A 22,998-nucleotide genomic window follows, 5' to 3' on the forward strand; every position below is an offset into this window, starting at 1 on the left:
CAGGGTAGAAGCCTTTACATAAAAGACAGAGATACCAGGGTTCCTCCAGAATGCCGGTACCTATCCATAGGGCATCACAACTCAGAATACTGTAATCTTAAGATTCTGACAGTGGCTGACATATAGTTGCAAATGTAGTTAACATAACCTAAATTAGCAGACATCTCAGTGCACAGTGTACAATTCCAATGGGCTCACTCACTACATCTGTACTGGATGGTCAAATATAAATACTTCGATTTCACATTAAAGGCAAATAATTGGAATGTGTATTCAAAATTGGTGAATAGAGCCAGATGAGATACAATTAAAATTGTAGATTTCAATTTTAAGACAACCAATACTAATGGAGGGGTGTGTGTGTGTGTGTGTGTGCGCGCGCCCACACACATGCGTGTATAGTTTTCATTCTCTCACACTATGAGAAAAAGAAAACAAAAGGGATATTACAATAGATATGTGTGTATGTTTGTATATAAAGGAAGAATTACACTATAACCTACAGTCAAAGAATCCAACAATAAAAATAAAGGTATCCCTCTCTTTCTTCATGTGTGTGTGTGTGTGTGTGTGTGTGTGTGTGCTTAAAATTTTGTGAAGGTTGAAACACAGATACAATCCACTACATTTCACCAGTTTTGTGAAAGTTAACACAGAGTAAAATCCACCATAATTCACCAGTTTTATGAAGTTTAACATAAAGACAACAAGCCACTATAATTCACCAATTTTGTGAAAGTTACAAATGAATATCAAAGTTTTCATGTTTTGTTTATGCTTGTATTGTAACTGGGTATTTGAGGCCTGAAGATGGCACTACTGCGCTGAAACATGTTACCCAATCTGTGAATTTTATTGATAAATATGCACTGTGACACTGTGAACATGATATTCTTTAATTACATAGTGAAATTACATAACAGGATGCAATGGAATAAACTGTAAATATACTGTAATTTATGGGTTCACACTACCATCTTACAAATCTGATATTTAATACATTATGAATATGAATTACATCTGAATTGCTTGGGAATAATATTTCTCTCTCTCTCTCTCCTCTTGCTCCCACTTAGGGGCATAGGAATGATTTCTCAGTTTCATGATCATTTTACAGATGGTAGGTCTCCTTTGACGGGTGATCAGCTCGTCACGAGGTCTCTACCTAAACACAGGACAACACAAGCAGAATAAAAGCATACATACACCAAACATCCATGCCTTGTGTGGCTGTTGAACCCATGATCCCAGCTTCCAAGCGAGTGAAGACAGTACATGCCTTTGACCACTCGGCTACCGTGACCAGCTGGTAATAATATTAGGTGTCAGTATATGATAAACTGCTGTTAATTCCTTCTCTGTTATCCCTCTACCTGAAGTATTTTGTCCGTCACTTCTTGATAGTGACATATTTCCAAATTTTTCTTAAATTATCTAGAATAAAACAAACATATCACAATATTCTTCTACAACTCAAATGCCAATGGTTACACTAAAACAAGACCTGTACATAAGCAGAGAGTTTCAATTTTCAAAAAGAGATGGCAGCTGAATAAAAAAAAATTGTCATATCAATATAACCTAAGAGCTTAAGTCTGCATGTGAAACAGTGAGATATGTCAACACAGGAGTCGGGAAGGGGTAGAGGAAATAGAACTTATTAAACTATATTTGACCATCCAATTCTTTTCACATAATTTAATATTTATTAATTTACATATATTTCATACAGTGGGCTCAAACGACATACTTTACAATGTATCTGTAACCCACAGCAGATACCGAAACTAATACTTTCCGCTATGCAATACTGCTGGGTATGTATCCTGAGCCACTTATCCTACAGGCAAGATGATCACACATTTTACAAACAATAATTAAAGTTCTCCCTCGGGGTCAGGTACCTTTAACTGATCTACATCTGCCTGCGGTGTTACTGGCTCCACTTCAGCTTTAGCTGCCTCCTCCGTGAATGCATCCTTCAGGACCGACAGCACCTTCTTACTCACCACAGGGTTAATGGCAATTTGCAGCTCACTAAGTGACTCTTCTGTCTAAATGCAGCACAAAGCAAACTGATCTTATGACTGGGATCGATTTACACATTTCAAACATATGTGAATATAAAAACAGTGGCTTTGGGAATGCCACCTGTATCCCTCATTAGCACCTGAAGGTTTGGACAGTTTTTCTTCATATTTGGTAATCAAGAACTTATGCATTATAGGCCAGTACCAGCGAATATGAACATTCTAGCTCCAAAAATAGGAGCCACTTCACAAAGGCCTCTAAAACACAAAATTGCTGTTTTCTTGACGATGGCTAAAATGAGTAATGAGTAATGTACAGAGACAATCTCCCTAAACAAAACCACACAGGTGATATTTTCATGGAAATATCGGCATACTCTCTGGTGGTCCAAACGCATATACAGAAATACCTTGCATAGTCCGGCTTCGATCAGTCTGGATTTACTATAGTCCAGTTTGAAAATTTCAAAACAAACTAAATTTTATTTGAGCAAATCTATATAAATAAAAATGTAAATGTTCGTTTGTTCATGATCCTAAATCTCCGAAAGTTCTTCACCAACTGCTTCGAAATTTTGACACAACGTTGCATTCGAATGTGCGCGTTTTTATATACCTATTATGTAGATGTCACACCTGTGACAGGTAAAAACATGCTTCTTTTGAAAAACAGAATTGGAATTTGGAATTCAGAAGAGTCACCCTTATGGAAATGCTAGAACAGACCATTACATAGGAAGATACTGTATTGAATCTCCACAGTTATGACGAATACACGGAGCGTTCCCACAGAGACAACGCAATAACAATGGGTCGTTGCGTAGGAACTGCGGAATCAACAAAGCAGCGTTTCCCTTGTGATAGACAACCAAAGGCATTGTATAGCAACCGCTGAGGTATAAATAGCCCAGCTTCGACAAGGAGCAGTCAGTCCGAAATTAACCGCCGAAGAAGTTAGTCTGGTATTGCGAGATGCAGTTGTAAATGACGGTAATACAACTAACATTGGAAGACTAACTATTTGGCCATCTTCATATACAGGCAGTCCATGTCATATGCATGAGTACGCTCAAGATGCAATTGTGTATGTTCGTCACTACGGGCGTCCAGACCTATTCATTACATTCACATGCAATTCAGCTTGGGACGATATACAACAGCTCTTACTTCCTGGGCAATCACCGGTGGATAGGCACGACATCACAGCACGTGTTTTCAGACAGAAGCTGAAATCGCTGATGGATTTCATGGTAAAACATGAAGTGTTTGGGTCTGTGCGCTGCTAGATGTACTCAGTGGAATGGCAAAAAAGATGATCACCACACGCACATATACTAATCTGGCTCTATAACAAAATCACTTCAAACGAAATAGACGATGTAATATGCGCTGAAGTACCCGATGCCGACATCAATAAGGATTTGCATGAAGGAAAATTCCAATATGAACATGGATTTCACAGCAGAAATCTACAACGAAGCTTTGATAATGACTGAAGATTTGTGCTTAGAAATCGCGAACAAAGTTCTCAATCAATTGGGAATGCCATCACTGAATCAATCTCCTGCTGCTTCGTTCAATGTAGAATTGCGTCGTGAACAAAATTACAACATGGGTGATCTTTTGTCGTATGTGCAATCAAATACTCCTAAGCTAACGCTTGAGCAAAAAGGCATTTACAATCAAATAATGCAAACTGTCAATAACAGGGTTGCAGAAATCTCCTTCTTAGATGCGCCAGGAGGAACTGGTAAAACGTTCCTAATTAGATTGATTCTGGCAGCAATTCGATCCCAAAATGACATAGCCTTAGCTCTTGCATCATCCGGAATAGCTGCAACATTGCTACCAGGTGGAAGAACTGCTCAATCTGCTTTGAAATTGCCATTGAACATGCAATTCATTGAAACTCCCACATGCAACATTTCCAAAGCATCAGGTATGGGAAAGGTATTGCAGAAATGCAAACTTATTGTTTGGGATGAATGCACAATGGCGCATAAAATATCGCTCGAGGTTCTTTATCAATCATTGCAAGATTTGCGTGCAAACATCAGACCATTTGGGAACGCATTAATATTGTTTGTAGGAGATTTCAGGCAAACATTACCTGTAATTCCTCGATCGACACCAGCGGACGAAATAAATGCTTGCCTGAAATACTCTACTTTGTGGCGACACGTAAAGACGTTAAAAATAACTACAAATATGCGTGTCCAGCTGCAAAACGATCGATCAGCTTAGATATTCTCACATCAATTGCTGGAAATTGGGAATGGAAAGGTGCCGGTTGATCTGACCTCAGGACGAATTTCAGTGTCTCATAACTTCTGCAATTTAGTGACGTCAAAAGAAGAATTGGTTGAAAAAGTATTTCCCAATATTCAAACCAATTATAAGAATCACGATTGGCCGAGTGAACGAGCTATTCTTGCGGCCAAGAAGAAAGATGTCTACGAACTTAACAATATCATTCAGTCTAACATTCAATGCGAGGCAGTCACGTACAAGTCCGTCGACACTGTTGTGGAAGCAGATGAAGTGGTTAATTATCCAACAGAAATTTTGAATTCACTCGATTTGCCAGGGATGCCACCGCACGTACTGCAATTGAAAATGGGTGTGCCAATTATCATGTTGCGAAATATCAACCAGCCAAAGCTTTGCAACGGCACGCGGCTTGCAGTAAAAAAATTATTGAGCAATGTCGTAGAAGCAACAATCTTGACAGGACCTTTCAAAGGTGAAGATGTCCTCATTCCTCGCATTCCCATGATTCCAACGGATGTGCCATTTCAATTTAAGAGATTGCAATTCTCAATTCGACTGGCGTTTGCAATCACCATCAACAAAGCTCAGGGCCAAACTTTAGAACTGTGCGGTTTAGATCTAGGCATGGATTGCTTCTCACATGGACAATTATATGTTGCGTGTTCTAGAGTCGGCAAACCAGACAATCTCTATATCTGCAGAGACAGTGGAACAACAAAAAATATTGTACACCCACAAGCATTGTGAAATTAAACATATTAGAAACGTGTGCTTTCTCTTTTCTTTCTTTTCCATTTAACCAGACTGAGTCACAGCAACGCGTGGCCGGGTACTGCTAGTTTATCTAACAAAGACATTTGAATTTATTAATCACGTTTTATTTATTGAAAAATTGAGATTTTTTTTTGGGAACAAATTATCTTTTTTTGTATGTATCTAGTTCCTTGATTAGTCTGGTTTCAAACAGTCCGGGATATTGGCAGAACCGATTACCCAGACTATGCAAGGTAATGCTGTATCCAAGAAAGTATGAGCTATGTCTTTTCACCAGTTTTTTGAAAAGCCGCATCTTAGAAAAAAAGACTGATTTAAAAAGTAAACTGCATTTGTGACTCTCATATTAGTGATGCCATGTACGTGGCGCAATCCAAAAGTTTCCGAAATTTGAATTTTGCGTGCGAATGGTTATGAGTACATCGAAATACCGCTAGGTGTCTCCTCACACATCCTTCTTGAATCAGCGTGGCAAGCGGCGTCGAGTTAAGTGGTTGGGTTTATTGTTGGTGAACGTATTTCCATTGCTGTGTTTCCGTGAGTTTGCGGTTTTGTGATGGATGACCTGAGAGAGCAGCGTGACTGTATAAAGTTTTGTTTCAAACTTGGGAAAACTGCTGCAGAAACGCACCAAATGTTGAAGCAAGCTTTTGGTGAAAACAGTTTAGGCCAGACACAAACTTACAACTGGTATAAGCATTTTGGCCGAACACTGACTGATGATGACGATTGTTCGGGATGGCCGTCAACGGGCAAAACACCAGAAAATGTCGCGAAAGTTAGGGATCTGATTCTGCAAGATTGTAGACTGACCATCCAAGACCTCTGTAACACCTTGGGACTAAGTTATGGTACATGTCAACGAATTTTGTCAGAGGAAATGAACATGAGGAAGATTGCAGCAAAGTTTGTGGCATGACTGCTGCAAAATGAACAGAAGCAGCATCGCTTGGAAGTCTGCAGGGATCTTCAGCAAAAGCTTCAAGAGGATCCAGACTTTCTTTCGAAGGTTGTCACTGGTGACGAAAGTTGGGTTTATGGCTACAACCCTGAAAGCAAGCAGCAATCGTTGCAATGGAAGAGCCCTTCTTCACCTCGGCCAAAAAAAAAGAGCTCGACAAGTCAAGAGCAACATTAAGTCCATGTTGATCTGTTTTTTTGATATTGACAGGATTGTTCACAAGGAGTTCGTCCCTCCTGGTCAGTCAATAGAGTTCTATCGCGATGTTCTAAGGTGTTTGAGGGAGAACATGAAGAGAAAACGTCCAGAGAAGTGGCGCACGAACGACTGGGTACTCCACCATGACAACGCACTACCACATACAGCTTACATTGTGCAGGAATTTTTGGATAAAAACAAGATGGCAGTTGTTCCCCACCCACCGTACTCGCCAGACTTAGCTCCATGCGACTTCTTTCTCTTCCCCAAGATGAAAATCAAGTTGAAGGGGCGAAGATTTGATACAGTTGAGGAAATTCAAGTGGAAACGCAAACGATATTAAACACCCTAACAAAGAAAGACTTCCAGGATGCATTTGAAAAGTGGCAGAAATGGTGGGATCGGTGTATGCGCTCCCAAGGGGACTACTTTGAAGGTGATGGTGCAGAATAAGATCTAGGTAAGATGTAATAGTTTTTATTAATATATTTCGGGAACTTTTGGATTGCACCATGTAGTTTAGCAATTTTTCCATCTTCACGGTTGAAGATATCCTATGCAAGCAACAAGCAAAAAAACAGGCAGCTCAGCCTGCTCCTTGCTTGTTTAACATATCTCTGACCCTGAAGATGGAGGCAGTACACTCCTCAGAACCACATGGTGTCACATCCAAAAAAATAATACTTTTTATTAAAAGTATGTTTATAAGTAAACCACGTACAAATAGAAGTTGGCAAATATACAGAATCCTCAGCTACATATGTGCCAAATTTCAGAACTGCAGAGTTTATATTTACTTAGAAAAATACAATCTGAAATTGATTTGTATGAAACTGTTAAGATCTTACAAGTACCCTTTCAAGTGCCCAACCTGTTATCCATAACGAAGTCTCATACACACAAATAATATCTGACATTCCACAATCAGAAACCTCTTACCTGTCTCAAGAGCTGCACAGCGGCCTGCAGTACTTTCTGCCATTTTTGCAGTTCCATATTGTGAAGTGCTTCTTGCTGCTGCAGCAAGCGTAGCCACTCGTCGTGGGATTTTGGGGGATGCCTGTAATTTTGGTATTGCATTCAGTGAGATTAATATAGGGAAACTGATTCATAATATAACAGATATATGAGGTATGAGGTTCCCTACAATGATTAGGAATACTACCGTCCTCTGGGATATTCCATAGTGTAGTCTGGTAGACTGTTACAGATTTTTTGGAGGCCCCTGCTGCCCCCATCCTCTGGGCAGGAGATGCGGGCTGCAGGGGCCTCCAAAACATTCATAATGATCTACCAGACTATATGGCATCACATTCCAAACACTAGCCCAATGGGGCACGATCTTTCTGAACAGTTGCTCGTTACTCAGGTAATCAAAATATTGTCTTCTGAAGCACTGTCATGACCATATATTAAACTGGGAATTTGTGAGTTCCCGATCATCAGGTGATGAACTTAGACACACCCAATGAGTTTAGTCGATTAGAAAGAGTTGATCTTAGTCACTGAATAACCGAAGTCAGGCAGTCACCTGGATAGCTTAAGTCACCCGAGAGTGGAAACAGATCTAATTTCCTGAGTTCTGTTTTGAATGTCAGTGATAAACAAAAACTTGAAAAGAAAACACCAATTATCAATAGAACCTCCGTCGAGTGTAACAATATATATTCTTGTCACCATTTTTCTTTCACATTTGCCTTACATGTTTCGGCTCACCAAGAGCCATCATCAGAGGCACCCACAACAAAAACATGGAAACACTTGCACTGCTCAACAATCACAATGTACAGTTTTTTGTGGAAGATGTTACACGTATCGGAGCGTAAAAACACAACAACATCCAGTATCCCGAGTGCAGGTATCCCACTTGCATTTAAAGAAATCACCCACAAAGCGAGTCGTTAATGTTAAAATTAAAGTTAAAACCGTCCAAGTAAAATATTCAGGTTCCTCTTAGTGGATAGTCCCAATGGGGGAGGCGTCAGCACGAGGTTGCGTGGGCTGCAAAGATATTGTATTACGTTAGGTTTTATTTATTATAATATATTTAACGTTGAATATTAAATAATATTTGATGCTGGCCTTACCTTGTGGTCGGCTGTGTCCGACGCGTAGTGTATTGTGTAGTGCAGTGGAGAGGCCACGTCGATGTTATTTAAAGCTATGTGTATCTTGACGTGGTGGGGGGTGTGTGTGTACAAGTGGTAATGAGGTCAAACATGCTGTTCTGAGTATTGATTTCTTTTGCCTGTTTTTGCTCATCTATCAATTTGTTGTCCTTGAAGTGGCGGTAGATTTGATATTCTTCTTTTATATTCATTAATTTACCCTTCCTAGCCACTTCAATCAATTCCATAGTTTGTGAAATAGGGCCATATTGATGCTGTCTATTTAAAATATGTTGAGCGTAGGCTGAGTCCTCTTTATTGAACCTTATACATCTTACATGCTCATTGTAGCGTGTTATTAATTTTCTGCCTGTTTGACCTATATACACTTGTTGGCATTCTAAGCAGGTTAATTTGTAAACGCCGCTTTGCTCATAGGAGTTTATGTTTTGTTTCGTGTTTAGTAATTTACCTAAAGTATGATTTACTTTAAAGGCTATTCTTACGTTTGTGATTTTGAAAAGCTTCGTAATTTTTCTAGTGTAACATCCGTTATATGTATATGAAACCCATTTCTGTTCACTACTTCCAATAGGGGTCAGTATGTTTGGTTGTCGACATTTATGATACATACGCATAATCAAGTCTTTACTATAACCATTGTTTTTCGCAATGTTAATGATTGTATTTAATTCTTGGCTCTTTGCTGCGTTATCCAAAGGTAGGACGGATAGTCTATGTAACCAATTTTTGTATGCTGCCAATTTTTGTTCTTTGGGATGGCAAGAATTATTACCTATCGTTGTGTCTGTCGATGTGGGCTTTCTATATATCTCCATTCTTACTTGTCCGTGGTTATTTGTTAACCGCAAGTCAAGGTACGTTATTTGGTTATTCTCCTCCTCATTTAGTGTGAATTGCAAATTTTTATTTTGCTTATTGAATTGATCTAAAATGTATTGGGGCGTAACGATTAATTGGTTATAAATCAAAATTATGTCATCTACATATCTATTATAGTAGATGATGCGTTTGTCCTCTAGCAAGTGCTTTACTTCCCTTTGCTCGAAATGTTGCAGAAATACTTCCGCCATTAGACTCGACAAGGGAGAGCCCATGGCAACACCCGAGTTTGGTTTATAGAATTTATCATTGTATTGGAAGTAATTTTGATTCAATATCATTCGGAGGATCGTAATAATTTCATCTTTGCAAGTTTTGCCTATATGATTTTGGATGAGTAAGTTATTAGTAATGCGGATTACATCATTTATTGGGATATTCACATAAAGGTCTTTAATGTCCATTGTAAGAAATTTATGTTCTGGGTTAAGTTTTAACTTGTTGATGTTATTCGCAAAGTTTAAGGTATTAGTAATGTTGTATTCATATTTCAAGTTTAATAAGGTTTTTAGTTATTTAATATTCAACGTTAAATATATTATAATAAATAAAACCTAACGTAATACAATATCTTTGCAGCCCACGCAACCTCGTGCTGACGCCTCCCCCATTGGGACTATCCACTAAGAGGAACCTGAATATTTTACTTGGACGGTTTTAACTTTAATTTTAACATCAACGACTCGCTTTGTGGGTGATTTCTTTAAATGCAAGTGGGATACCTGCACTCGGGATACTGGATGTTGTTGTGTTTTTACGCTCCGATACGTGTAACATCTTCCACAAAAAACTGTACATTGTGATTGTTGAGCAGTGCAAGTGTTTCCATGTTTTTGTTGTGGGTGCCTCTGATGATGGCTCTTGGTGAGCCGAAACATGTAAGGCAAATGTGAAAGAAAAATGGTGACAAGAATATATATTGTTACACTCGACGGAGGTTCTATTGATAATTGGTGATTGATAGTGTAACGGACCAAAATGAAACAATTCAAAATTGAAAAGAAAAGTTTAGGACTTATCCCATGCCAGAGTAATGCAGTCCCACCCTGCTTCTTTAAGATCCATTTCAAATTATCCTCCAATCTGACCTCTTCTAAGGGGTTTCTTCCGTTCAGAATTTCCAACCGAAATTTAATATACAATCTTGCAAAATGGCCAGCCCATCCCATCTTTGTCTCTGTGCTTAATGAATTAAGCACTACACCATGAAGGTGTATGGGGGAGTGGATGTATAGAGCCATATTTTCTTGACCTCGGCACTAGCTGGAGGTGAGTGGTCAGCTTCACGCCCCGGCCACTTTACCCACAGGGAAAGAGCCCCCCAGTACCCATTGGATAGGTGGTTGGGTGGACCCCAGAGCCGGTCTGGACATGGAGAAGTGAACATTCTTGCCCCCACTGGGACTCGAACTCCGAACCCTTGACCATCCAGCCCATAGCCAGTCGCTATACCAACTATGCTACCCCACTACTGGTGAAAAGCAAGATTACAAAGCTCCTCATCTGAAAATTTTTCTAGCTTCCTGAGACTTCCTCCTATTCAGATCCTCAACAACATAAACACCCGAGGGCTATGTTCTTCCCTGAAGGCCAGAAACAAGTTTCACACCCATACAAAACTACACATGCTTGTCCATGTCTGCTCTACATAAGCCTGCATAAATTTATGTTTGGTTGCAGGCATTTGTAACTGCCCCCTACAGGACACACCTACTCATAAAGTTGTGCCAGAGGATGATCCTGGGTGCATCATCGCCAGTTACAAATGTATACTGCTATGTCATCATTATGTCACCAGATTCTATTTTCAACATACTTCTGGTATTCACGTGCTGGTGGAAAATTCCAGCATACTGCATCAATACTTTTCTCACAAAATGGTAGTGGGTGTGGCTTATATAAATGCACTGTGTATACAGTATGAGCCATGCAGTGGCTCTGGTATGACTCATGGGCTTCCAGCCCCTTGATCGAGGTTCTTAAACTTATCCCCCACCCTCTCCCCATGTGGGATGGGGTCATGTGGTGTTGCACTCTCCCCTTCTTTCTACCCCTGGGAGCCTTGCTTGGAAGTTAATTCGAATTTGGAGGACAGTCCTGGTTATGGATCCATAGGGCCTTGGTCACGGCACCGAGCCAGCCAGAGTGACTGTCAAATTCCTGTTCGGCTGGGAGTCCAAAATTGGTTTCGGCAAGTAGTGGGCTGGTTCGCAGCCGGTGAGATCGCCCGTCGTCGGGTTTGTAGTACGGCGGCGACTCGTACCAGTTTAGTTAAACCTGTGTTTATAATTTATATTGTGTATTTGGTTTAGACTCAGCCTGTGGCCCAGCTAGAAAGTAGTAGTTATGTTTTCATGCAACCAAGGCAAATTGTTGCGCCAGTAAGGATGGGCCATTCTGCCCGAGTTAGATGCCGCTGTGTGCGAGCATTTAAATGTGCAATTAGTTGAGTTGTTCTGTTTAATTTCTTGGGCTCGTGCCCTGTAACGATGATGAATTCTTGTCTTTGGTTATGTGTTAGTTGTGTTTATTAAATTCTGTTATTTGTTATTATAATGATTGCCATCATTTGTAACTAGATTTACCTCGCTGCTAGCTTGGATCCCTTACTCTAACTTAGGGAGTATGCGAGCACAGCATGAGAGCCGTATGACGGAGCACCGTTTCCCCCTCCAATGGAGGAAGGGTAGACGGAGCCGAAAGGTGCCAGAGGTGCAGACCGTAAGACGGTACAAGTGGTAGCAGAGGGTGGACGGCACAAGTGATAGCAGTGCGTAAGATGGCACAAGTATTATATTATATTAATATACTGTATCACTTTTATTGGAATAAATTTTATTGCTATTTATCTAGGACATAATATATTTCTAATATGTTTATTTTCATTTTGCAGTACTAATATACAAGTATTCTTACTTCTTTTAGAAACTCTGCTTGGTAAAAGTACACCAACTTCTGTAACCTTCTGAATCTTTTCCTTGAGAGTACCAACACAGCAGAAAACATGAGATGTCATCCTAGGAAAACCATTATTACCAACATTTATTCAACACATGTAAAAGCTAATTTTAATTCCTCTGAGATCTGTTCTTCTACTGCACCATTACTGTCTAATGAAAACAATAATAATAAGAACAACCAGTGACATCAGATATAACATCCCATCTTAATCTCTTTCCATATGCCAAACCACATGTCACTTCTGTTTATAGTGCTGGCATTAGTGCATTACAAAAAGTGCGTCCATACAATTCTGTATTCATAAACCAGTAAAATTCTCTTTACAGTGTGTAACAGATGAATGGCCCTTACAAATATGAAGAGAACACATAGCCACTAAAGAAGATATTAGCAAAAATCACACTTACCAAAAAATTATTCAAATGGCACTAATGCTATTAAACATGCACTAGCATTAATACTAGAAAGTCTTACTGTTATGCTCTCACAAAGGCAAAAATAATACGGTTTAATGTGACTATTTAAGTTTTATCACTTGAGGATTTATCTCCCTTACATGTTTCGATCCTTACGGATCATCCTCAGAGGGTATCAATACTTTTGGAAACTATTATTACAATAGATGTTAATTGTATGGATACACATATGATGTCTAAAATGCACAATATATGCAATGTTCAACCTTCCGCATTCACAGCGGCCTTCTTGGTGTTAAAACTTTTTAAAAAAAGTTTGTTTTAAAAACTTTCAAGATCAAGCTTAAAATTTATGAACCATACAGGTTCGCGTCAATTCTCCTATTGTTATTCGTGGAGGTGGCTGATCCTGTGCCACCTGTTTATCTTGCGAAAGGAGATCCTTAGTATTTCCGTGTTTATTCGTGGCCTGCTGTGTGGTTTACATTTTTTTAAAAAGTCTTAACACCAAGAAGGCCGCTGTGAATGTGGAAGGTTGAACATTGCGTATATTGTGCATTTTAGACATCATATGTGTATAATTAGCATCTATTGTAATAGTAGTTTCTGAAAGTAGTGATACTCTCTGAGGATGATCCGTAAGGATCGAAACATGTAAGGGAGATAAATCCTCAAGTGATAAGACTTAAATAGTCACACTAGACGCTATTATTTTTGCCTTTATAATTGTTAGTGTGACGGACCAGAATGGAACAAATCAAGTTATGCTCTCATTTCACTATAGCACGTACTACTACTGGTGGTGGCGGGGGTGATGGCAGTGGTGGCGGGGGGGGCGGGGGGGGGGACTGTGCTGCTGCCGCTGTCACCACTGTCACCAAATCTTAGAGAAATTAACAGAAAACACATACCCTACTCCTCCTTTCATATTTCAGACAAGTCTTTTCAATTTTTAGTTTCTTCATCGTAAGGCACCAGAATATTATTTACAGGTATAACTACGTGAACGATTTTGTGACTGCTGACACTGTCAGTCAACCTATCAATGATTATCATTAGATGTGTCATACAGGAAATCTTACTGAATAAGCTTGTCATTTGCTTCATTGCGTACACAAGGAATGATGTACCCCGATTCCAGGACTGCCAGGACTTACATAGGTAGTAACATTTTGGAAGAACCTGCTGCCTCCATGTTGAGGGTACAATTATGACCCTGAAGATGGAGGCAGCAAGCAGATTTTACCAACACGCTGGTACCCATTATCAACCTATAAAGTGGGACACCCATGAATACGACAACCTTGACACTATTCTGGCATTTTCCTGGACAGACTGTGAACCATGCAACGGTTCTTCTCCGTGAAGTTCCTTGGAGTCTCCCCCCCCACCCCTGAAATGCCAGGATGCGAGCCGTTCCCTTTCTTTCCAGTTAACGTCTTTGACTGACGTCAGGTCAGCTGCCCTTCTCCCCCCCTCCTGGACGTATTCCGAGGTTTCCTACATAATACAAGTGAGTGTATCTTTCTCTCTTCCCGTTGACCTTCGCCTGGAAACATCGCTGCGTTTAAATTTGGTTTCGGAAAGTTGAATTGAGTGTGTTAGAAATTTGGTTTCGGCCCGCAGAACTGACTGAAGGGGGAAGAGCGCCCTCACGACATGGTCAAGGGTGGATCAGTCGTGAGGTAAATCTTTGAGTTTGTATATTCAAGAAGTATATTCAAGTAAGTGACATACTAAGGTAATATATGCCGTAGGCGCATTTTGGTTTGATTATTGATGCCGTGTGGCGTAGGGTAATTTTGGTTTTGTCTAAGGTTGTGATAAACAGCAGATCGCCCTTCAGGCGTGTTCAGCTGTGTCTGTAAGCTGTTTATATTTCCTTGTGCCCTCAAGGCTTGCCTAGGTGCATGCTTGTACTGGAGAAGTAGAAATACGCTGTGAGGCGTGGCTGACTTGAGTTCTGTGCTGTTGGGCATGACGTAGTTCTCTATCAATCATTTACCACATGTTCTAACCAGTCACTGCCCTTCAGGCAGACTTCGTTGTATACTTATGTTATCAATATATATTTATTTATATGTTTTGAGAATGCCAGTTGTGTATATGCATACTTGTGTCGTATGTTCCATACCAGCTCCTGCGTAGCGGATCCGTCCAGCCTGGCCCATCGTGCCAACTGTGGCTTTTCTCCCTTGAGATCCCTTACACAATCCTAGGGAGGCATAGTGCACCACGCTACAAGCAAGTTGTTTCTTATGAGCCTGTCCCTTACCCATATAGAGTAGGGATTCACGGGTAAAAGTGAGTAGAAGAACGGGATTCTTTACCCACAGGGTCGAGGGACATGGCTCAACTGTGAAACAACACAAAAAGGTTCAATCACAGTATTACTGTCCCTAGGCCAAGAATTGAACCCAGGACTTCCAAAATATGATGAAAAACTTCTGCCCACTTACCTACAATGTTCAGCAATAGCTAAGCTGTTCCAAAAGTAAAAATAAAATTAAGAGAACAAGAGGGCAGACCACCAGTAAATGACAAGAATGTGGTATCCCATTAGTGCCTAAAACAAACAATGACTATGCACTCATTATCTTGACAAATGGATGTGGTTACTTACCTGAGAACCTGCAGATCCATAACATTAAAGCTATCACTGGAATCCTGTGCCCACTCTTCCAGTGCCCAAAGCTTGTAATAGAGAAGTGCGTTGAGAAGAACGAGAAAAAGGAGAATCGCAAGAACAATGCAACTTAGGGTGTCTGCAGGACTACGTAATTCAGGTAATGGAAATCCTGAAACCACACAAAATCATGTGATATAAATGCAAATGTTTCACAACCACCATCCGCACTGCCTGAAAATGTTTCAGGACAGGCTTAGTCCCACCCCACTAGCAATAAAAAAAATAATATGCTGAAGATGATTAATATTTCACAGCATCAATCTCTCAGACTTACTTGAAGCAGGCCTACTAATTCGGTGTTTTGGTTCCTCAGATCCAGTAGGACCCACAGACAGAAGCCTTCTCCGCCGTCGGGTTTTCTTCTTGGTGACAGGTAACTGGGTTCCTTCTTCCAGCAGAGCCCTCTCTAGATGTGCATAAAAATCTTCCAAACCAGACCAAGTGTTCTTTTCAATAAGACCTGAACAGATATTACCAAGTGAATTACAAGGAATGGAAACATATAACATAAATCAGTGCATAAAAGAGCTAAACTCAGAAAATGATAAAACAAATTCTGCCGATATAAAATATATACACTTCAAAGCATGTGAAGTCAAAAATATCCTGACTTTTAAAAACATACCAGTCATATCAAAGATATGAAATTTACAAAAATACAAGGTAAATTAAAAATTTGTCACTGTTCTTAAGAACCACACCACAAAGATATATGGGTTAGTTGAGGTCAAGCTCCACACATTCTTATCCCTTTCATAGCCAGTACCACCATAGAACTACCTGCCAGAAATCCCAAAGCTCCTTGGAGGTAAATGCAATTGCATAGAAAAACCCAAAATACTTCATGCCATCTACTGACATAAATGCCACATAACCTGTCTAACAATAAGCCAATCTCTTCTGCTGTGGCAGTCTTAACCCCAACCCCAAGCCAATGCAGATGATGGGTTAACCTTGGCATTAGATAGGCATGAATGGTCAGCTTCATGTCCTTCCCTTTTCACCAACTGGGAAAGAGCATCCAGCAACCACTGGTTATGATGCTAGGTAAAATCCCTGCCCCTTCTAGGAATAGAACATCTGATGTCATCCAGCCCATTGCTAGTCACTTCAATGGGTCCACTTCCATATAAAATCATTCCCAAATACCTAAAGTGGTATGATCATTTATGAAACATGGTATTATGTACTTAAGCTTTCACAGTGACTGAAAACACTAAAATTTTCTCAAGCAACCACCTGCATCAATTCAGAACAGAAGTCTATAAATATGCAACTGATATAACTATGATCTAGTTTAATACTATCATCTCATCTTCGCTTCAGTCTCAAATAGCCTTTTACAAAATGCATTACATATTTCACTGGAGATTTCTATGCAACATAAAGATGCTTAATTTTATCAGAGGAAAGCAAAACAGCAAAATGTTCTCATCCCATGGAATTTGAGTTTACTCTGTATTCAGATTCACATACTTACTTTTCACCAAACCCCACATAGATTTCCTGAACTTCACTTGGGCGTAGACGGCGAGACATGACTTCGTTTCAGAAGTTCGAGAAATACAATAATGAGTGCTTATAAGAAATGAGTCTGCATATGGAACTCCTGCATTGACAGAATTGGCATCAACTGCATACAGCTCACCTGGTTTGCTACAGGGTAGCATTACCTGCAAATACAACATAATACAACACTAGTGGAACAGCTGTTCAAGTCAGGGGAGGTACCATAACATTCCACCTTGAAGAAGCATTGCCTGCTGCATTTTAATTGTGGTTTGCTTGGCAAAGATGTTGGTAATGCAACACTGGCATTGAATAATAGAATGATTAGTGAAAAATGAAGTGGAAAGATCTGGAAGGAAGCAATCACACCTTGTCAAGGTACTATCCTGGAGTTGCCTACAGGGACGAAGGAAAACCATGAGAAATATCAATCAGGGTAGTTTGAGTCTTATCCAACATCTGAATGTGGCACCGTGTTACTGCTACAGCTTAGTGTTAGGCGCAGTGTTGGCAGTGAATGCATTAAATTCAACAGACACCTTACCTGGGTCTCTGTTACTTGGGAGGACTTGGGTCCAACTGACTGGCTGAGGGGAATGGTATAGTTCACGACTCGCTGTTTTGTACCACTCTGGGGATCCTGCTGCCAAGCAGTGTGAGACATATCTGTAATATACGGAATGCCAACAGCTGAAGAAAACAAAGCAAAAATTAAACACAAAATTTTCATCACCAGCAGAAGCTGGGAAACAGTTCACGAGGATGTGAACTATGAACTGGTTAAGGATTAAGTTCAATGGGCGAACTTCAAGACTAAATGTGTTGAACCTTGGATTATATTACCAAGAGTTAGTTACCATTTCATTGACAACTGAAAAATTTCTTAATGAGGTCAGTAGCAAAACAGTGAAGAGCATATAGATTAATGACCCGTGCTGAAACATTACTATTTATGTTGAATTTGTGGTGCCTGTGAAGATGGAGAAAATACATTTCTCTAAAACACTGGCAGATGTGTAGACTATGCAACATTACATCCCAGGTGACAGTTCTCTTTGTCGTTGTTTATGCTTTAAATTGTGGCCCTCTATATTATGACACTCTGTAGTCTGGTATATGGTTACCAACGTTCTGGAGTAATGTGCTGCCTTGGTAAAAGTACCACAATTAAGATAATTAATTATGACATTGAAATTCACTGAACAAGTATTCTGAGGCAGCAACAATTCTGACTTGTATTTCAGAGCTGTCTGGTTTGAATCTCTGCCAGTGCACTGAGTAACCTGATGGAGGTTTCACAGTTTGCCTGAGCTTTTCCTGCCAAATGTTAGGGTACTTCCTCAAATTAGGTTCTAGCTGCTTATTTACATAGTCAGCATTCACTCACCATCCCATTATTAGATGCTTCACATATCTGAGCTGCTGACACCATTGTTAAATAAACAATAAACAAACAAAACACTGAGATTCAAATTTTGTACCTCCCAAATACATGTCGAACGTACTGCTGCCTGAGTTAACCTATTCAATATATGAAACAGAGGAGGGATATCATGTGAGCTTGATGTACAGCTTGTTCAAAAAACTGGTAAGATAAGCAACGTAAAATGCTATGGGGTGCTGCACTGTGTAGTGTGCTACAGTTATAAATTTTTTTGAGGAACCTGCTGTCTCCATCTTTAGGAACTACCTTGATGATGGAGTCGGCACAGCCTTCAAAATGCCAGAGCTTATGTACAAAACTATAAGGTGTCACATCTCCAAAGGCAGCAATCTTCATAGTCAGTGCCACAACAACTTGAAATCCCATATAATAAGCTGTATATATATTCAGAAAACAGTACGGATAGAAAGTCACAGTGCGGTGCTACACTACAAGAGTACAAGATTATGGTGATGAGTATACATCCTTGAAATTATAGCAAAACTTACACTGAAAGTACTTTTGCTGGTGACTGTAACATGGCAAATTCACTACCTTATGATATTCCTGATACAGATAATATATGAGAAACACTAATACTCAAAGTGCTCTGTTTCATGGGGTGACAAGTAAAAGCACTACAAAATTGATCCCTGTTGACAATGACAACATGCGTGTGAGCATGCACATATACATGCACACGCCACGCACACAAACTTTCTAAGAACTTTAAATGCAGATACAAGAATCCATCCAAATTATCAGATCAACTTACAGCATATGTCACATTCTGCATATTTAATCAATGTGTTGCCAGGCAAGAGCTCTGTAAACACAATATGCGCACACACAGTAGAGCAAGCTGTGTTTTCTGTGTGTCCGGTAGCTGCTGCAGGAGCCATGATGCCACACATCAACAGTAGGTGGCTATCACGTAACATGTGTTTCCTGTGTATCCGTCAGCTGAGTGTGCATGGTGTTGTTACACAGCAAGAGTGGCTAGGGGTCACATGATATGTGTCTGCATCGGTCAATGTCCGTCCCTCAGCTATATAAGTGATTACAATTCCTGAGCTGGCAGAGAAACAGTACTGGCAGAAGCACGGTAACAGAGAAAATTTGGACTAAGGGTACAGAAGAGTACAGGAGGTTGGATTGTGAAGATTTCACTTGTGATTTGAGGACTTTATTTGTGTGTAATATTTGCAGTGTGACTGTTATAATTTCTGTGTTGAGATCCGTTTCCAGGAGACAACTAGTAAAGACTGGGAATCCTAGTGTGTGTGCAATGTTGAACTGGAAAGTGTGTAAATCAGCAGTAGCACTGTATTGCCTGTATTTAAGTGTAATTAAGAGAGAGTGTGTAACTGATGTGCTAATAAATCCAATCATCCGAACTAGAACCCATCATTCCTGTCACACATACCACCCTACACGTGACAATATAGACATTTTTACAAAGCTCAAAGATACTTGGCACTTCTATGGATACATGCAAAACCTGGTTACCAACAATGATACAGCTTACTCACCAGTTGTTCTTCTAACACTGTGGAAGTCTAGAAAGAACTTGGAATTTGTGAATAGCATCGTAAACAGCAGATCAATATGGATTGGAACGATGCATCGAATTAGCCTACGTCCTTCGTGAGGTGATGTGCAAACTAGTGTCTTGGATGAACCTGTGCGAAAACAAAGAGTTATTAATCCTTTCACTGCCAGCAGTGAGCGGCCTATGCTCACCAGCTAGATATGGTGTGTGCTGTATTGGTTAGGAACTTACTCTCCTTCATTTAGTACATACTTAGTGTATGTTCTTAATATTATTAATACATTAGTAGTGAATGTCTTCTTTATGTTTCATATCAACAGAATATCAACTGTTACCAATTATAAAATGGATTCATCAACACAATTTCCAAGCCATCAAAGTCTAGAAACTTAATGGAATAAACATTTATAATATCCTAGCCTTACCCTTTCATATCAGAGTAACATGTGGTCAAGACAAAGCCAGAATTACAGCTGCTGAAATAAAATTTATGAAGTGAACAGCAACACATATTTGTATGAACCTTAAAAAAAAAAAAAAAAAAAAAAAAAGGAGAGAGAGAGAGAGAAGATATACTAATTAAGGGAATTAAAAACAGAACCCATATTGGAACACATTTGAAATATGAAGCTGATCAACTTACTGACAAATGCAAAAAAACAGACTTGTGAAACTATTATAAAAATTACATACCACATGGACTAAGGAACCAGGAAAGACCACTGAAGAAACTGCTGGATAAATGAAGCCACAACAGGTTAACAAATGGCCCAGTTCCCTGACTGCCACATGATCACATTCAGTGATCAAGACTAGCCTTATTTAATCGGCACAACTACATAGAATCCTTTCCCAGCTTACAGCTCAGTATCAAAGCAGCTCCAGCTTCAATGTTCAACCTAACATTCACACAACATGAAAATACAGGTGACATGGAGATCCACAGTTGCACTCACCTGTTGGAACATGTTTCTCAGCATCGGACTCAGTTGTATCACTCATGTCAGTGGGAAGTGTCTCAGAGATAGGAACTTGTAACGAGATCTGTTCATGTCCTGTAGATTCTCTGTGAGATATGGAATGCAATGTGGTACCACTGTATGACTCCTGGCATGATGTGGAATGAACTGACACGCTAGTTGTAACTGTACTCGAAGACAATGCATCATTCTGACGCTCCTCTGTGTTTACGGTCTCCATGTGAGACTCTGCCATACTGCAACTTTCCTGCTACAACAGTGAATACAGAATTCAATTAACACAGCACCTATTATGAAATCAGCTAGTGAATCAGACAATTAACAGATTAATTCACAGAGCAGCTCCACACAACATACACAACTTGCCTTTAAAGCTTCACACTGCAACAGAAGCAGAGTGTAATGACTGAAGGGTCCAAGCAAATAAGGGTATAGTTCCACCTCATGAAACTTTGCAACAGAAAAAAAAAGTTTAATACACTAATTCAAAACTAGAGCCTGCTATGGCTCTCTCTTCATTTTAACAGTGTAGCTAATCACTTCAGCTACCCTATTCTTCCACAATTACATGAGCAATTCATATATATATATAAGAACATAAAATTAAACTTCAGTCAGAACTGGATCCATTCAATGACTGCAATGGACCCACCAAGTCTGGCATGTCTGTACTGTTACTGCCTTTACCTTCTGAATTCATGAATGAAGGCTCTAACACATACTTACACTCATTGTGCTTTCTTGAACATTTGCAGCCATGACATTTTCTGCAAGAATCATAGTACTGTCGTCAACACTCTTTCTCATATACCACAAGGTCCAACCTGCTTATAGCTTATGCAAAATCTGCAGAATGCTCGTACATTACTTACAAATACTGTTTTCCTCTGTCAGTTACAGCACAAAGAATGAATGACAGAGAAATCAGTCACCAATGGCACCTTATCTTTTTTTCATGAAGTGATAAAGAATCATCCAACAGCTTATCTCTATAGATAAATAACCATTACTAGTTCAGTGGTTAGAGTTCATGCTTCCTGTTTTGTAGGTTTGTACATTTGGATCTCAGCCTGATGACCAGCTATCCTAAGGCTTCTTGCACTTGTGCTCAGGCAGGGTTACATTCACATTACAGGCCGTTCTTTCCACTTTACTATTCACACTGATCCTGCAATCTGATGCTGGATACTACCTATGCATTTCAAGTATTATTAAATAAGTTAATAATAAACAAAAAACAAGCCATAAAGATGTACATGGAAGTGGAGATTGGCTCAACATATTCTTAACCTTGGCACTACGTACAAGTGGGTGGCGGCTCTAACCCTAGAAGAATCCCTGGTACACACTGGATATGAAACTGGAAAGCCTCAAGGAATGGTCTGAACTTGGTGGAAGACATAAGAATCTCTTCCCCTGCAGGGAATCACACTCGGATCCTCTGCTTCTTCTGTAACCTAATCACCTTAAATAAATTAATTTGCTGGAAAGAAAAAGATAATCCCATTTACTGCAATAAAAAAATGTTAGCCTTACTGATACCTCTAAGAAGGAATCTACAGACAAACGCACGTTGATGCCAGAAAGTTTGTCCTCCTCATTAGCTGGTGGAATGTAATCATCATCATCACTGGTCAGGCCCAATTCATCTCCGTAGCATGTGTGAACCCATTGCCACATCTCCTGCATTGACATTTGCTGTTAAACAACACACAACATCAGTCCCACAGATGCTCAACTTCAGCCATCAAGAAGCATAATGTACTAACTATAACAGACAGTCACAGAGAAAAGGAAAAAAAAATTATCTGCATGTTATGGTTGACTAAATACACAAAAAAATGGTTCTTCTTATAGCAAGTTGCTTGATTGTTCTCCTCCAACCTTGGAACTGAGCTGTGTAACTTCCTTTCACTTCCTGACTCATTCCTTACCACTTCCTGAGATATGATTAAATGAAAATAAGTTTGTTCGCACCATAATCAATTCATTCTAAAGCAAAAACAAGAACCACTCTTCAAGCAGAGATTTTTTTTGGGAACAACATTGCAAACCTGTTACAGTATAGCAAACCTCTTATATGCCGAGTGTTTGCTAAAAATAGTTATCACAAATGTTTCTTAATGGGGGATGTAAAATCACTGGGACCAACTTTTCAAAATTTTGGAAATAGGTATTTCAATATCCTTGGAGTGTCCTGTACAACATGTCAAATTTCTGTA

The 22,998-nt window shown here is 39.7% G+C and overlaps 2 protein-coding genes across 10 annotated transcripts in view; both read right to left on the reverse strand.

Annotated features, from left to right (window-relative positions):
- Positions 1-1,122: 1,122 nt before the first annotated feature.
- LOC111872458 (protein Aster-B) overlaps positions 1,123-22,998 on the reverse strand; it is a 49,460-nt gene continuing 27,584 nt past the window's right edge. For 4 of the 9 annotated variants that reach the window (XM_033754706.1, XM_033754703.1, XM_023866406.2 and 1 more), the window contains 9 exons: positions 22,319-22,474; positions 20,753-21,026; positions 19,777-19,926; positions 17,366-17,487; positions 16,793-16,985; positions 15,587-15,772; positions 15,247-15,421; positions 7,175-7,295; positions 1,233-2,054 (listed from right to left, as the gene is read on the reverse strand). In XM_033754706.1, coding sequence (XP_033610597.1) covers positions 1,878-2,054; positions 7,175-7,295; positions 15,247-15,421; positions 15,587-15,772; positions 16,793-16,985; positions 17,366-17,487; positions 19,777-19,926; positions 20,753-21,026; positions 22,319-22,474 — 1,554 coding nt within the window. In that variant the 3' untranslated portion in view covers positions 1,233-1,877. Of the gene's footprint in view, positions 1,166-1,232; positions 2,055-7,174; positions 7,296-15,246; positions 15,422-15,586; positions 15,773-16,792; positions 16,986-17,365; positions 17,488-19,776; positions 19,927-20,752; positions 21,027-22,318; positions 22,475-22,998 lie in introns of those variants that run through there. The other 5 variants (XM_033754705.1, XM_033754707.1, XM_033754709.1 and 2 more) reach the window with 5 other exon arrangements.
- On the reverse strand, positions 8,005-9,753 carry LOC111872459. The gene is made up of 2 exons (XM_023866407.2): positions 8,323-9,753; positions 8,005-8,236 (listed from the first exon to the last, which is right to left on the reverse strand). Exon 1 carries the CDS (start codon positions 9,648-9,650, stop codon positions 8,397-8,399), a length of 1,254 nt encoding a protein of 417 aa, XP_023722175.1. The 5' UTR covers positions 9,651-9,753; the 3' UTR covers positions 8,005-8,236; positions 8,323-8,396.

Source organism: Cryptotermes secundus, unplaced genomic scaffold (assembly GCF_002891405.2).
Source record: "Cryptotermes secundus unplaced genomic scaffold, Csec_1.0 scaffold505, whole genome shotgun sequence".
Lineage (NCBI taxonomy): Eukaryota > Metazoa > Arthropoda > Insecta > Blattodea > Kalotermitidae > Cryptotermes > Cryptotermes secundus.

What these genes read in the sequence shown, in the direction of transcription:
- LOC111872459 (XM_023866407.2), bottom strand. Translation starts at nt 9,650, where the DNA reads ATGGACATTAAAGACCTTTATGTGAATATCCCAATAAATGATGTAATC.